We start from the raw sequence: 15561 nt of genomic DNA, 5'->3' as shown, positions 1-15561 counted from the left end.
TGCTCCGCAACGGGAGAGGCCACAACAGTGAGAGGCCCGCGTACTGCAAAAAAAAAAAAAAAAAAAAAAAAAAGAATATTTCTCAGAATTGTGGGGACCCGAGGGTGTCCTCCTGTCCCTCAGCGGCCTATTTCCTCGGGGAAATGAAGGCAGGTCAGTAGGAGTGACGGGGCCAGGCCTGCCCAGCTGCCCACACCCACTGTGGGGCCTGGCCTCAGGCAGCCTGGATGTTTGGATCCCAAGCCTCCCCTGGAAATTTCCAGGCACAGCACGCCTGGAGGTGTGAGCTGCTTCTTGGAAGCTTTATAATCTGGGCTAATGCTGCTGTAATTGGCATTGTTTTGCATTTACAATCCTCTCTTTACCTGAAAACCTACTCACATTGCTATATCTAGAGAGGGCTTAATTTTACCCCTCTGGGGACGCTGAGAGGCTGAGGAGAACAGGCTTTTTCTCTGTCACCCCCTTACCCGCCCCGTCCCGCTTCCCCAGTGAGTGCCACAGGCCCCGCCATCACATTCTGGCACAGCCCAGTACCTGGCTCCCCACCATGCGCCCCGGCTGATCTGGGGTCTGCTTTTCTCCCTAGTTCCCCCTTCCTTCCTCCCTCGAGCCCACCCATCTAGTCTCCAACCCCTCCTCTTTCCAGCCCTTCCCAGTTTCTGCCACCAAACTGATCTTCGTATAGCACAGATCTGACCATGTTACTCCCCTCTCAAAACCCTGCAGTAGTTTTACATTTATGGTCAATTTGTTTCAATAAACAGGCCAAGATAATTCAATGGGGAAAAACAGTCTTTTCAACTAATAGCGCTGGGAGAAATGGACATCCACATGCAAAAGGATGAAGCAGGACCCCTACCTTACAATCTGTACAAAACCTCATAGTGGCTTCCACTGTCCACAGGTTGGAGGCTTGACCCCTCAGCCCTGTATACAGGGCTCTTACAATCCCTTCATTCTTTCAACACTTGTTCAGCTCCTACTATGTGCCAGGCCCTGTGCTGGGGCTGGGATAAGAGACAGACAGTTCTGTCCTCATGGAGTCCATCAGCCTCCTTTCTGACCAGCTCCCACTGGCCCAAAGTCACCCCAAGTCCTGTCCATGCTCCAATCATGGCTGCTGACCCCCCTGGTGCCAAACTCCCCACCTCTGAACCTGAGCAGGAATTCCTGCTCAAATGCCACCTCCTCCACGAAGCCTTCCCTAGAACTCCCTCCCCCCACCAAGCAGTTTCTTCATCTCTCTGACTGCTCTGACCTCCTTGCATTGAATGGGTTAACACACATCACCAGGAGGGTCTGAGCTCCCTGAGCATGGCAAATACCTTACTCGTCTCTCTTTCTGCCTGACTCATAGCAGGGACCCAAGAGCCACTTGTTTAAAGAATAAATTCAACTATTCCTTTGCTGGTGATTTACTGCTGGTTCTTGCTGAAAAAGGGAGAATGATTTTTTTCCCCAGATTTCCAGGAAGCGATCTCTAATTAGTAGGTGACCCATTTTACGTACGTGAAAATTGAGAAAGACATGTAGCTGCATCCACACCACCAGGATAGGCCAGGCCATGAAAGTGCAGGCGGTGAAAAGGCAGCCCCCTATCGCCTGATGGGAAGGGGCAAGCTCTGTGCTGGACTGTTGGAGGCCAAGCCCAGGCACATCAGACAGGCCAGCGGCGGCCCCTCGCTTCACCTCCGGGCTGTGGAGGCTGTCGGGGGCTCCGATCAGTCGAGGGTGCTGAGGCGTGCCTGTGGAGTGCACATCAGGGGCCGTGAGCCCTGTGGGGGTGGTCCTGCTAATTGATCCCAGAAGCCTCTGTCACTGCCAGGGGGATGTCTCAGCTGACTCAGCAATGTCCTGCCTCAAGGGCTTGTAGGCCAGGCCAGACAGCCCTGACCATGCAGGGCCTGGGACCTTCCAAGCAGCCAGCAGGACCGAGCCCAGTGGGGAGAGCGGGGTGGGAGCCCTGACGAAGCCCTGTGGGTCCCTGGTGTCCAGGCTAGGTCACAGCCACCCTGAGAGTGGCTGGCTTGGTGAGGAAGGCTCAGGGTACTCAGGCCTTTAGAAGGTCCCCTACTGTGGCTTCCTGGGAACCAGTCAAGACCCAGCTTCAAATGCCCCCCACCTTCCTCCTGCAGCCCCACAGCCTACCGCTTCCTATGGGGGGGGGTGCCCTTTGCGGGGGTGGGACCAAGATTGCTGATGGCCCCCTCGGATCTGTTAGAACAAGTCTGTGCAGTGAGTCCCCAGGGGAGGGAGATTCTGGAGCCAAGTGCCCAGGTCCAGAAAGAAAAATGGTAACCGTAGCAAAGCAAAGCAAGCCCTGAGCTCCCATGCCTCAGCCTCCCTCAGCCTGTGCCCGTGGGTCAGCCCACCTTCCCTGGATGAGGGGAGGAAGCTGGGAGGGGCCGAGGAAGGAGTTGACCCCAGGTTAGTCTGGCCCCTTGGCCTGCACTCCTACCCCACATCTCAGTGTTTCAGGACGCTGTTGTCTTCTTTCTGGGTTCAAGCCCAGAGTTGGAGACTAAAGAGAGCCTTAAGATACTCCATCCTAAAACTTCCCTGGACACACACACACACACACACCACACACACACACACTCTCCTCCCTGGGACATGGCCCGGCTCCACCCTCATTCCTCCACCCCAGCCTGCCCTGCCTTCTTCCCTTTCCTGCCCTTCGTCCCTTCTTTCTACAGAAGGGCCCTTCTGGGATCTCTCTTAACCTCCAGGTCCTGGCACATGCAGCTCCCTCAGCCCAACAGATACTTAAATGCCTACTGAATTCTTGTCTGGAGCTAGGCACTGTCCCCATTTTATAGACGAGGAAACAGTATCAGAGATGTAGCAACTTGCCCAAAGCCAGGTAGCTGGCAAATGGTGCTGCTGAGTTCAAGCCCCCAGAAATGGCTTCAGAGTCAGTGATCGGAACTGCTTCGCTTGGTTGCCTTCTGCGATAGGCTGAATAATGCCCCCCCCCCCACAAGATGTCCACCTCCTAATTCCTGGAACCTGTGAATATTACCTTATATGGCAAAGACTTTGTACGTGTGATTAAGGATTTTAAAATGGGGAGATTATCCCGGATTATTACAATCACAAGTGTCTTTATAAGAGGGATGCAGAGGGAGATTGCAGACAGAAGGCGGAAGGCAATGTGATGATGGAAGGAGAGAAAGAGATTTGAAGATGCTACCTTGCAGGCTTTGAAGCTGGACGTAGGGGCCATGGGCCAAGGAATGAAGCTCTAGAAGCTGGAAAGGGCAGCAAAAGAGATTCTCCTCAAAGCCTCTGAAGTGGCATGGCCCTGCAGACACCTTGGTTGCAGCCCACTGAAACTGATTTTGGATTTCTGGCCTCCAGAACTGTAAGAGGAAAAGTATATACTGTTTTGAGCCACCAAGCTTGTGGCAATTGGTTATAGCAACCTAGGAGTCGGATATACTTTTCCTCCTGGAAGAGCCGATTCAGCCTCCCAGGCCCCCCCGCGCCCCGGACAGTGGCTCACTCGCACTCTGGGCTTCTTGTGATGCCTCCTCACGGCTCTGACCCTGGAGGTTGCTGCAGCCACAGCTTCTTTGCTCACCCCAGCCTTGGCCTCTCCTCTCACTCCCAGCACTGACCTTGCCAGGTTGGCGTCATCCTCCAGTTGCCCAAGGACATGCACCAGCTCTAGGGCATGGCAGAGGAGGAAACCGAGGCTCAGAGAGGGGCAGTGAATGCCTGAGGTCACTAAGCTGGCAAGGGGCAAAGCCGAATTTGAATTTGGGCCTGTCTGATAGCAGAGCTCGTGCTCCCAACAACTCCTCTCCTGGTGGACACTTGGTAAATGTCCCTGAATGAGTGACAAGACAGGCAGACACAGTAACCCACGGAAAACACATCGTGGGAAGGGCTATGGGATCCTCAAGGAGGGTGGTAACTATGCCTGAGCAAACCAAGGAAGGCTTCCTGGAAGAGGTGCCCTTGAAGGATGAGGGCACTCCAGGTAGAGAATATTATGAGCAAAGGCCTGCAGATGGAAGGAGTGAGATGGCAGGAAAGGTGAAGCACTGGGAGGAGCCTGGAGAGATGACACCAGGCCCAGGTCATGAAGGGCCTTGGATACCAGGCTGAGGCTGAGGAGCACACAGAGCCTGGGCAACAGGAGAGCGAAATCCCCTACATCATTCTTTAGGAGGCAAGTCGACTCAGTGGCTCTGGGGAGGGTGGCCCGTTCCATTTGGAGGCTGCTGCCTCCAAAAGCAAAAGCTTTGGGGCTGGGACTGAGACCGAGGAGGTAGAGGTTGGGGCAGGGAAGCAGACTCTAGAGCCACTTTGGAGAGGGGACAACAAGACCTGGTGACTTACTGGCCTCAAGGCATAAGGGTGAAGGGATGTCCATGCCCCCATCCAGTGGACAGAGGCTGGTTTCAGTAAACAGAACCAGACGCACAGGAGTAGAGAGGCAACGTGGGGGGAAATCCAGGTGGCAACCAGGGGGAGGTGTCCCAAAGGCAGCCAAGAGAATGGGTCAGGACTCAGGAGACAGGTTGAGGCTGCAGACAGAGGATGGGGAGAAACTGGGAAGACGGTGGTGGCCACAGCGGCAGGAGGAAGGAGGTAATCAGGGAAGGTGTGCTGAGAGGTGACCAGGGCACCCGTGGTGAAAGGCTCTTAAGGAAAGGTCTCTTTCCCTCCTCAGCTGCTGCTGCTGTCCCTGGGTGACAACCCCAGCACTCATCTGGGTCCGTATGGAATTGGACCTTTCCTGGTGGGCTCCACTTTAGGGAAACCTGATAGCAAATTCCAAACCAATAAGAGCAAATAAATGAGTGGTGATTACTGACAATAGGAGAGGGTACACCACGGGGTGCCTCCAAATAGCATCTCCTCCAGTACGTTTTAAGTGCTTTATAGGTCATTAACTACTTGACAGAGAGAGCCTGACACTTAAAGCAAAGAATTCTGCGCCTCTGCCAGGGAAAATCAATCAGAAATGAAGATAGAGCATCCCTGGCATTAAGATGTACAGGGTGGGCAAACGGCATTCGATTTACACATAATTTTAAGGTCCTCTCCATTGTGTAAAGTGAGGCAACGTGTATTTGAGGCCATTTATAAATCCCAAGCTGGAGTTTAGAAATATTTAACTTCCCCGCTGCCTTTTTTTTTTTTGGTTGTTGTTAATGAAATATTTCAAAGATGGGAAAGTACGGAGACAGGCTTAAACATCTAAGCGCATCACCTGATTCTGTCAAATAAAACTATAGCTACATAGCTAAGACTGAAGCTTTTAAATGTTACCTGTTTTTTTAAAAATGTTGTTTGTTTATTCTTCCTGGCTTTTCAAATTCTATCTTCTGGCCCCACCTCTTCAGGGAGATCTGAAGGCTGACCACCCACCCCTGCCTAAAACATCACTCCTTCCTCTGAAATCCGAGAGTAATTACTGCCTCTTTAATTAACTTGGCAATTAATCACCACCTGCTTGTGAAACAGCTTTTATTGTCCTTGTCCATCTTGCATGTGGGTTGCGGGTGGGGGTGGGGACCAGGCAGGCAGGGGGAGGAGGGAAGGCAGGCTGGGCTCTCCTCAGGGTCCCAGGCTGAGCAGGGTCTGCTGGAAGGAGAGGCTTGATATCCAGGGGGTCAGCTCCCTCCTGGCTATGTTTAGGCAGCTGCCAGGTACCAAGAACTGAGGTGAGCTGGAGAGAAGCCCCCAAAGAGCAGTGGGCAGCTAGGAGGGTAACCTACCCTGTGCAGCTTCAGGGCCCCTGCTCTGCTTCCCTCTGACCAGAATGGTCTTTCCATATTGGGTCTGGCTGTGGGTTGCATTGTGACCCCAAGAAAGGTATGTTGGAACCGTAAACACCAGTACCTGTGAATGTAACCTGATTTGGAAATAGGGTCTTTGCTGATGTAATGACGTTAAGATGAGGTCATACTGGATTAGAGTGGGCCCGAAATCCAGTGACTGGCATCCTTATAAGAAGGGCATGTGAAGACAGAGACACAGGGAGAACTCACTATGCCACCAAGCTGGCTCCTCTGCACACCTGGATCTGACTGCCCAGGATCTCAGCATTTCTTTGGGCGATTAACCCTCCCCCACCCAACTCCAGGAGCAGCTCCTACATCCTCCTCTGTCAGAGGAAGCTCTCTCCCCTGTCCCATATCAGAGACCACCCTGCAATCAAAACGACTCTCTTGGGAGGTGGAGGTTCCCAAGAACTGCCCTCCCCCCAGAACAGCATGCCTGCTCAAGTCAGTTTGCTTAATGATAACCCCTGTGGCTCTCCCAGGAAAATCCTCCCACATGCCCGCAAACCCTCAGAAGTGGGCAAGGTACACTGGTTTGAGCAGAGTGCTTTTAACTTCCGCTGTGATTTGGGCGGGGGGGGGGGTGGTCAGAGAGGGAGAGGGCGCTGCAGGCTACCAGGATTTTAACACGAAGGCAGGGCTGTCTCACTCATACTGCCAAACACAGCGCTCGGTGCAGCCTGTTCATTGAAACGAATTCACCTTCTAACCCATCTGATCTAATCCACTCCCTCTTGATAGATAGGAAACTCAGGCCCGGACACTCCACAGGGCATCGCTGTGTAGGGATCTGAGGTCCAGTGATGTAAGCATGTCCCAAGTGACAGCGTTTCTCTGCACCTCAGTCTCCCTATTCTAGAAGGAAAATAGTAATACCACCCTCTAGGGATGTTACCAGCCTTAAAGATAGCTCTAAAAACCTATATGTACATTTTCCATGAATTCAATCAACATGTTCTGAGCGCTTCCTGGGTGCCAGGTCCTGGGGGTACAGCGGCGAGCGGCACAAACCCGGTGTCCTGACTTCAAGGTACTCCCTATTTGGTAGAAAAAGACAAAGAAACGCATTACCCTCGCGGTAGTTAAGTGTTATGATGGGGTGGACAGAAGCAGTGAGGAAAAGGATACATATCTCAGGAGGACCCAAAAGAGTAGCGGCGGACACAGGGGAAAAGAAAAGGCAAAGAATGGATCCCGCAACCCCACACCCCCACTGTCTGAACCCCTTCTTTGCCTTAGCCAATCAGGCGCCAGCATCGCCGGCCTGCCGACTAATCAGGAGCCGGAACAGGAGCTCGAGTCACAGACCAAGGCTTCCCCAGGGAGGGCGGCCGGAGCCCGCGTGCCCCGCCCTCCCGGCCCCGCCCACTCCCCGCCTAAGGCCCGCCCCGCCGCGGTCAGCCGCGCCTGCCCGGAGTTCCCTGGCCGGCGGCCGGCCGCTGGGGCCCAGTATTGTCTTAAGGGCCGAAAAAAGAGGAAAGGGGGGAGTGTGGGGAACTGCCAAGTGACCGGCAGAGGATATATAACATTTTCTTTCACCATCGACAATCTTGCACAATGTATGAAAGAGACGGCATCGCCTGGACAGGAGCGTGAGGCCGCGGGCAAGGTAAGCAGCCCCCCGCGGGCGTCTCCGGGCGTGGGGGGCACCCGGAGAAGATCGGGGCACCACCTCCCACGCTGAGCGGCTGTCGCGGGGTCTGTGTCCCGGTCCGCGCTCTGAAGGGTCTCGTGAGCCTTGAGCGGTGTGGACGGGGCCCCAGAGATCAGGCATCTCCGAGGAGGTGTGGACGCGGCCTCTGAGCTGAGACGTGTTCAGTGACCTGGGGGCTGCCGAGGCGGTGTAGACGAGCGCAGGTGAGCGGGCTGAGGCGCCCCCGAAATCCCGAGGTAGTGGAGACTGATGCCTAAGGCTGGGGTTGACGGTCCTCGTAACTCGCGGCGGGTGAGACTGGAGACTCGGACTATGACCGAGGCACCTTCCAGCGACCCGGGGCCACGTGAGGCTGTGTGGACCCGCGCCGCAGACCACGAGCAGGTGTACGCGCGGGCGGGTGGCAGACGCGGAAAGTTTGCAGGAGCGCGCGGCGCGGACCCAGGGTCCGCGCGCCGACGGAGGCGCCGCGCTGGGGCTGGGACCCCGCTCACCGCCGCCGGCCTCAGCCGCTTCCCCGGGCCAGAGGCGCCCTGGGGGAACCCCAAACCCCAGCCTCAGCTTCTGCAGCTGAGGCGGAAAAGGGAGTTGGGGAGGCAGTAAGTGAACTGAGCCCTAGAGGAAAACCAGAGATTGATTTCGAGCCTCTCAGGCAGGTCCGCCCAGCACCTGCTCTGTCCCCGCTGAAGCCTGGGGCATCTCCATGTCACCTGTGAGGGGCAGAGCCAGCTTGGTGTCCAGACACGCGCTGGTCATCAGCTGAGGGGACTCCAGCCCGGTCTGGTCCAAGCCCGGAGCCCTGCTCCTTCTCTCCTTCCACTTCCGCCTCAGGGAGGAGGAAGGGTGCCAGGATGGTGGGGGGGAGTGCAGATGAAACCTGGGGGTGGGGTGTCAGGAGGCCCTGGATCGGGACCCCCGGATCTGCCTCCCCCTGCCCCTTTGTGGCTCCTGGTGGCCTGACAGCATCAGGTAAGGGAATGAATGGAGGAGGGAAGAAAGGGGGGGAAGAGTATAGGACAGGTGATGCTAGGGCTCACCTACCTCGACCCAGGGGAGCTGTGTCTGGCGCAGATCAAGTGGGGCAGGGTAGCTATGTGACACTCTTCTGTAGGAGAAGAAAGACACCCAACCCCAGTCTCTGCCACAGGGGAAAGGCAGAAGGGGGCCCAGAGGCTGGAGGGACACCTACAGGTCCAGGGTGGTTCTTGGGGTGGCCCCACCTCTCTGTGCCTTTGGGCCCCGTTCTTACTCTCACACGCCCTCCCAGTCTCTGTGATTCCTCACAGGTCCTTTGCACATGTTATTTATTTTTTTGATCAACAAGTAGTCATCAAACATCGACTGTGTCCCAGGCACAGGCAACTCGGTGGTGAACAAGACAAACCCCGTCTCTGCCCTCACAGGATTTCCAGACCAGGGCAGGGACATAGCTGGTGAACAACAGTCAGGAAAGGAATGGGGACAGGAGGCAACCTTGAATGGGCATGAGGAAAGGCTTCTCTGCAGAGGCAACAGTGAGTCAGAAGGGTTAATGCCTCATCATCATTTACCTCCTCCAGGAAGCCTTCCCTGACCTCCCTGACCTGACACTTTCCCTATGCCAGGCTCTCATAGCCCAGGAACCACTCCCTCCGTGGACATTTTTATGTCATTATTGGGTTGATGTTTGTCTCCTCCCATCAACTGTGAGAGGCATGAGAGCAGGACCTTAATCTCTTCTGGGTAGATGGTAGGCCAAGCGAATAAAGGATGAGTAGAATTTCCCCAGAAAAACAGGAGCTGCTCAGCCAGGTCAGGCATCCTGACAGCAGAAATTTTTCTTTCCCCGTCCCTGGCTCCACAAATGGTTTCTTTTACTTTGCATCTCTGAACAGCAAATGGGGTGTGGAGCCCCATTTGCTGTTCAGAGATGCAAAGTAAAAGAAACCAGCAGGCCCGGTGAGGAAGAGAGCAGGGAAAGGCCTGGCACAGGTGGCCCACTGGAGCACGGAGCCTGGCCCTCAGGAAGGGAAGAGACCCTTCTGGGGGGAGGCCTGGGGACAGGTGACTGTCCTGTTCTCTGAGTTCAGATCAGCCTACTCCTCATTTCTCTGTCCCAGCTCTGGGAGGCTTGGTTTCCTTCCAATGCCACTCTGGGAGAAGGTGGTGGCCGGCAGGGTCCCCAGGATGGCCAGGGTACAGGGCCACAGTAACTCCCCTCCTCCCCCCACATCTTGGACAGACAGGACCCTGGGCAGTGCCTCTGACCCAGAGTCAGGCCTCTGGGCCACAAATAGCAGCCCAGGTGATCTACAGTTCATTTAAACTCCTGGCTAGAAAGTAGGAATCAGGCTTAGAGGGGCAACTCTTATTTTCATTCTTCATAGTTTCTATACTCAGTGAATTTCCCCCTCCCCTAGCTCTGACAGACCTGTGCGCCTGGCAGCCTTCCTGCGGCAGATTATGCTCTTGCAGATGCCTGACGAAGCTTTTAGTGCCCCCCCCCAATCCTCCCCACTTCAGGGGATTGAGGGGCCTCCATGCACAGCTAGAGAGTGTCTGCATGCTTTATTCAGGCTCTGGCAGCGATGGCCACCCAGCCAGCCCTCCTGACTGGAATTGCTTTAAAAAATTAACTTGCAGATATGGAGATATATGTATATGTATAGCTGATTCACTATGTTATAAAGCAGAAACTAATACACCATTGTAAAGCAATTATACTCCAATAAAGATGTTAAAAAATAAAAATTAAAAAAAATTAATTTGCACTGATTTACTCCCTTTTGTTCTATGGGGATCGCCAGCATTTTAAAGATGTATTTAAATCAGATTCACTGCTCCCAGTTAAACCTTAACTGCCTCCCCCCCACCCAGCAGAAAGAGCACTAGATTTGGAGTGGGGCAGCGACTCAGCGGTTCTCGCCAAGTTCTGCTAATGACGAGCTGTGTGACCTTGGGCAAATTACTTAACCTCTCTGCGCCTCCATTGGCTCCTCTGGAAACTGAGGTTAATGATAATCCTTCCCTCACAGGGTGCTGTGAGGATTAAATCAGATAACATTCAGGGAAGAGGCATGCAATGCCACGCCTGTGTTTTCTGTCCCCCAGTACTGGCTGTCCCTCTAATTAGCCTGGCGACCTTGGGTGGGCCACTCAGCCACTCTGGCCCCCAATTTCTGCATCTGAAAAGCACAGGGGTTGTTCTAGGAGATGATGCCACTGAGCCCCCCACCTCCAGCCCTGAGCCCCCACTCACCTCCTCCTGCCCTCTGCCAGACACCTTCCCTTGGCCACCCCTTTCCTCGTTATCCAAGCACTCATCTCTAATTGGAGGTGGTCCTCCTCCCCAGCTGCCTCTCCTCCTGGCTCCCTGTGAAGTCTGCAGGGTTGGGCCCCAGGGGCCTGCCGTTCTTGGCTCATTTTCAGGAGCAATTAGCCACAGGCCTTGGAAGTGGCCTCAGTGGGCGTGTGGCCCGGCCACTGGAAGCCAGGACTCTGCTCTGTCTGTGGCCTGCGGGGCTCCCCCAGGCCCGGCGGTCCCCATTGCCAGGGGTGGGGAGGCAGATTCCCAGGCAAAGCCATTTCCATTTCTGTACTTTATGACTCCTTGAAGCCCTGAGTTTGAGTGTAAATTAGTTCTACCCTGTGCTTTTGTTGGCAACTGCCTGTTCCTTGGAAGCGAGGGGCTTTGTCAGGAAGAACAAAGCTGTTTGGTGTTTTTCTGATTTGGGGGAAGCGTGCTCCTGTGGGAGGGCTCATCGCTTCTCAGTGTCAGGTCCGAGTCCTTGGTTCTCAGACTCGCTGGTTTTGTTTTGGGTTTTTAACTCCTATGGCTTAAGAGTCACATATGTTTGTGTGTGTGTTGGCTGAGGGATTTTTTTCCCCTCCTTTTTGGCTTGCATAGTGTATTCCGTGGAAGCTAATTCCAGGGACTGAACTTTTCAAATCACTGCTTCAACAGCTTTTAAAAATCTGGACGTAGTTACTCCTGTCATCCATGTGTAAAGATTTAGAAAAAATTCCCAACCCGAGGGTGGGTAGCCTCAAGGATGTACAGCTCCTGGCAGCCCACACTCGCTGGAGACCTGAGGTCAAAGCCGAAATGTCGAGCTCCTCTTGGGACGGGAGGGGGCGGGAGGAGCGTGGTCTGCTCGGTGCCAGACATCTGGATATTTAGAAAACATCTGGGTGGCTGGATTTTTCAGGTTTCTGTCTGACATTTAATATCACAAACATTGAGCCTGCCTCCCGTCCCCCGCCTCCCAAACACACCCAGCCCCTTCCCTCCCCTTCCTGACGGGTAAGAAACATCCATTCTTTCCAATTCCCCAGCGTTTCCCCCCCACCGGAAATCTGATGGGCTTATGACATCATGGCTGGCTGCTGAGCGATGAAGTGGATGCCACAAAGAAATCCGACATATCAGATGGATTCTGAAATCAGTTTCCCTCTGGCTGTAGTAACAGGCTTGAAGTCAGGAGAATATGAGCTTTGTTTAAAAAACAAAAAATAAAACTAGGACCTGACCTGTATTAAATACAATTTTTTAAAGCAAACAGACCTTTTGGACATCATCCTATTTTAATAGAAAATGCTGGTTCTTATGAAACGAAAGCGGCTAATAAATCAGACCTGAAGCTGCATGTGAACATTCCATTTCTGTTGAGTTTTGTGTGTCCTTATTCACTAATAAAGGAGGAACCGGGAATGGTTTCTCTCCCTTCGTTATTCAAATGGGATAGGTTTTTTTTTTTTTTTTTTTAGCCAATAAAATTCATTGGGTAAATTGCTGGTTTATGTTTTTCTAGGAATCCATTTTTATGGAGTGACCTTGGACCTGACCCAGTCTGCAAACATTGTATTTGCCTCTGCTGGTTTTTCTGGCTGTGAAACTGTTAAGAGGATGCAGTTAGGCCTGATTTTCAGCCTCCTCTCTGCAGGGCAGGGCCGGGACCTGGTGAGCCAGGTCGGTTCTTGGGATGAAAAACCACTTTGAAAGGATAAAGGAGCGGAACAGACAGTGAAGGGGCCTGTGACACGAGCCCCACGGCAGCCTGGGAGGACGGATCCACTGTCTTCCCCATCCTCCCAAAGGGGGGCGAGGACCTCAGAAATAGCTCCAGGCTGAGGGAGCTCACCCCTGATGCAGGCTCAGGTTAGAGGAAGCTCTGGGTTCCGGGTGTGGTGCCTGCCAGGTCCCTAGTGCGGGCATGTGGAGTCTAAGAGACCAGGGTTGCAGTCCCAGCTCCTCCGTGGACAGGCTGTGGGGCCCTTCACCTTGCAGCCTCTGCCCCTGGGCGTGGGCCTAGCGACCCCACCTTGCCTGCTGGGAGAAACTTAGTGCTGGATGCTCCATATCATACCCGGCCACTTCAAAGGGCTCTGGGGTCTGTCTCGGAGCCGGGAGAGGCTGGGGGAGACTCTGGAGCTGAGTCCACTGCCTCGGCTTGTTTGTGTCCCGGCTCGGCCAGCCACCATCTGCGTGACGACATTGATCTGTGTGACGTTCTCTGTGCCTTGGTTTCCTCATTCGTCAAGCCATAATCATAATCGGACGAACCTCATACACGGGGCAGTTGAGAGAACTAACGTAGTTAAGCACTCACCAAGCGTTAGCTCTTACGTGAGACGTGCCCGTGAGCCCAGCAGGTGGGTTGCTGGGTAGGACTGTTGGGCCCGGGATGGGAGTGGGAGCGTCAAGCTGAGCACAGGTAGAGGATAATCGAGGACTGAATAGAGCCCCCCTCCTCTCTCTGCACAGAACATTCCGTGGCTCCCCATTGCCTAAAGGGAATGAAGTTCCCCTCCTTAACTGGGCCCCAGGTACGTCACACTTGGGCCTCATGCACTGTTCTCTCCCCTCGTTTCTCTGTCGTCCTCCCAGCTGGAGCACACCGCCTTCTCTGGACTCAGTACTGATGGGTAGGTCACATTTTCGAGAACCTGCCATCACTTTATTCTGGGTACTTTACGTGGATTAACTCATTTGATCCTCACACCAACCCTTGCAGGGGATATGGTTATCATTCCTATTTTAGAGGCAAAGACGAGACTTCAGGGGTCACGCATCTTGCCTCAGGTACCAGAGCCTGGATTGGAGCCAGGGCTTGGGCTCCTGCACCATCCACTTAACCCCAGCCCCACTGGCTCCATTGGGCCTTACCCCTCCTGTTTCCCACCTCATCCCTAAAGCCAGAGCACCTGCCTTCTCAGAATGCCCGCCCCATCTCTGTCTGCCAAGATTCTTATGCCACCTTGGCCAAGAGGCCTTCCCAGACCACCCTCCAGCCACGTTATCTGAGGAATGCTGGCGGGGCCCATCGTGCCCGCCTCAGGATGCGGCTGTCCGTGGCTGGCCCGCGGGGCCCTGGTCCACCTTACCTACAGGTCAGGAGCTGTGCTGTGGCCAGCTTTGTGTCCCTCACGAGGCACTCACTGACGACCTACTATATGCAAGACGTGGGGACTCATACGGCAGGTGCCCACACCCAGCCTGGTGTTCTCTCCCAAACTCCAGGCCTGTCCACCCGATGCCTTTTGCCTGCCACAGCTCCACTGGGGTGGCCAGGGGGCAGCTTCACCTCAGCAATCACAAACCGAGCTCTTGGAATTCATCTCCACAGCCTTCCCCGTCTCAGGTAACGGCACCTTCATTTTCCACTCAGTTCCTCGGGCCAAAAAACCTTGGGATCATCTTTGACTCCTGTCTCTCTCTCTCTTTCATAATCTCAAGCTCTCTTTCTCTCCACCCCACCCTCACCCCCCATTCACCATCAGCAAATACTATTGGTTCTACCTTCAAAATATGCCAGCAGTTTGACCCCTTCTCCACCTGAACTGCCCACCTGTATGAGTGCCGCAGCCTCCTCATGGTTCTCCTGCTTCCCCCTCGGCCCCCTGCCATCCATTCTCTATGCAGCAGCCAGAGTGACCCTGTTAGAACTTAGGCCAGATCCTGCACTTCTCTGCCCCAAACCCAGCAATGGCTCCCAGTTCATTCAGGGTCAAAGCAGAGTCCTGCCTGGGGCCCCCGCTTGCTCCCTGTCTGCCCTCAGCTCCTGCCATCCCCCATCTTGCTCACTGACCTCCATCATACCATGTGTATTCCCACCTCAGGACCTTTGCACTTGCTGTTCCTTCTCCCCAGTATCTACTTCCTTCTGGTATTTACAGCGATCAAATGTCACCTGCTCAGAGAGACTTTCCCTTACCTCCCTGCCCCATCCTTTCCCCACTGTGTTGTTCTTTCTCTGCTCTGTTGCCCCTCAGCAACTATTCCCACCTGACCTCATGTTATACATGTATGTGTCTGTTACTAGAACGTAACCTGCGCTAGGGCAGAGCCCCGCCTGTCTTCTCACTGCTGTATCCCTGACGCTCAATAAACATTTGTTGGATGAAGAGCTAGATGGATGGATTCCATGAAGGAACAGCGAGTACTAAACACCTGGTCTGTATCAGGTTCTGCGCTGGGTGCTGTGGCGACACACGTGAACAAGACCTCCTGTCCCACCCACAGAGCCCTAGTCTGAGGAGGGAGACAGACGCCAAGCAAGAAATCACGAAGCAGGTGGAATGGGGTGGTGTCCGGGAATGAGCTCAGAGGAGGAATTGGTCCAGCCGGTCCGAGGGAGCTTCCTGAAGGAGGGGGCATACGCAGGGCGACCTGGGAGGTGAATAGAAGTTGGGCAGGGAGGAGGGTCAGGCAGACAGGTGGGCAGTGTGCTCCAGGGGCTGAGGACTGGCCTGGTGGGCAGGTAACCTCCTATTAAAGTCAGTAGGGGTCAGCGGGGTGGAGAGAAGGGCAAGTTTTCCAGGTTGGGGTCACCATGTGGGGAAAGGCCCCGAGGTGGGAGGGAGTGTGGTCAGCGTGGCTGGCGGGGATGGACCGAGGAAGGTCTTAAGTGCTGCCCGGAGAGGCGTTAGGAGGAGCCGCAGAGCCTGGGCTGGAATGCTGGCTCTTCCCCTCCAACGGTGTGATCCTGGATGCATCACTTCTCTTTGCTGCAGCTCAGTTTTCCCATCAGTGGACGCCTGACTATGTGCCTTTTCTGCTGCGTGTCCTGCCTCACAAGAGAGGGTGAGACTTAAACCTGGAGGGAGGGACCCAGGGTAGAGAGGAGA

The 15561-nt window shown here is 54.4% G+C and overlaps 1 protein-coding gene across 1 annotated transcript; it reads left to right on the top strand.

The window, feature by feature from the left end:
* The first annotated feature begins 3924 nt into the window (after positions 1-3924).
* LOC114484987 (uncharacterized) lies at positions 3925-15144 on the top strand. The gene is made up of 6 exons (XM_055082757.1): positions 3925-3988; positions 6284-6326; positions 7041-7410; positions 13322-13359; positions 13955-14075; positions 14899-15144. The coding sequence occupies exons 1-6, from the start codon at positions 3925-3927 to the stop codon at positions 14929-14931; spliced, it is 669 nt and encodes a 222-aa protein (XP_054938732.1). The 3' UTR covers positions 14932-15144.
* Positions 15145-15561: the final 417 nt, after the last annotated feature.

Source organism: Physeter macrocephalus, unplaced genomic scaffold (assembly GCF_002837175.3).
Source record: "Physeter macrocephalus isolate SW-GA unplaced genomic scaffold, ASM283717v5 random_264, whole genome shotgun sequence".
NCBI classification, from domain to species: Eukaryota; Metazoa; Chordata; class Mammalia; order Artiodactyla; family Physeteridae; genus Physeter; species Physeter macrocephalus.
The sequence above is the reverse complement of the archived record's forward strand: the minus strand, read 5'-3'. Positions and strand labels throughout refer to the sequence as shown.

Coding starts and splice junctions, on each gene's coding strand:
- LOC114484987 (XM_055082757.1), top strand. CDS start 3,925: ATGCCTGAGCAAACCAAGGAAGGCTTCCTGGAAGAGGTGCCCTTGAAG. Junction 3,989..6,283: donor GAAGGATGAGGGCACTCCAG/GTAGAGAATATT, acceptor TGGCTCTCCCAG/GAAAATCCTCCCACATGCCC. Junction 6,327..7,040: donor AACCCTCAGAAGTGGGCAAG/GTACACTGGTTT, acceptor TCTTTGCCTTAG/CCAATCAGGCGCCAGCATCG.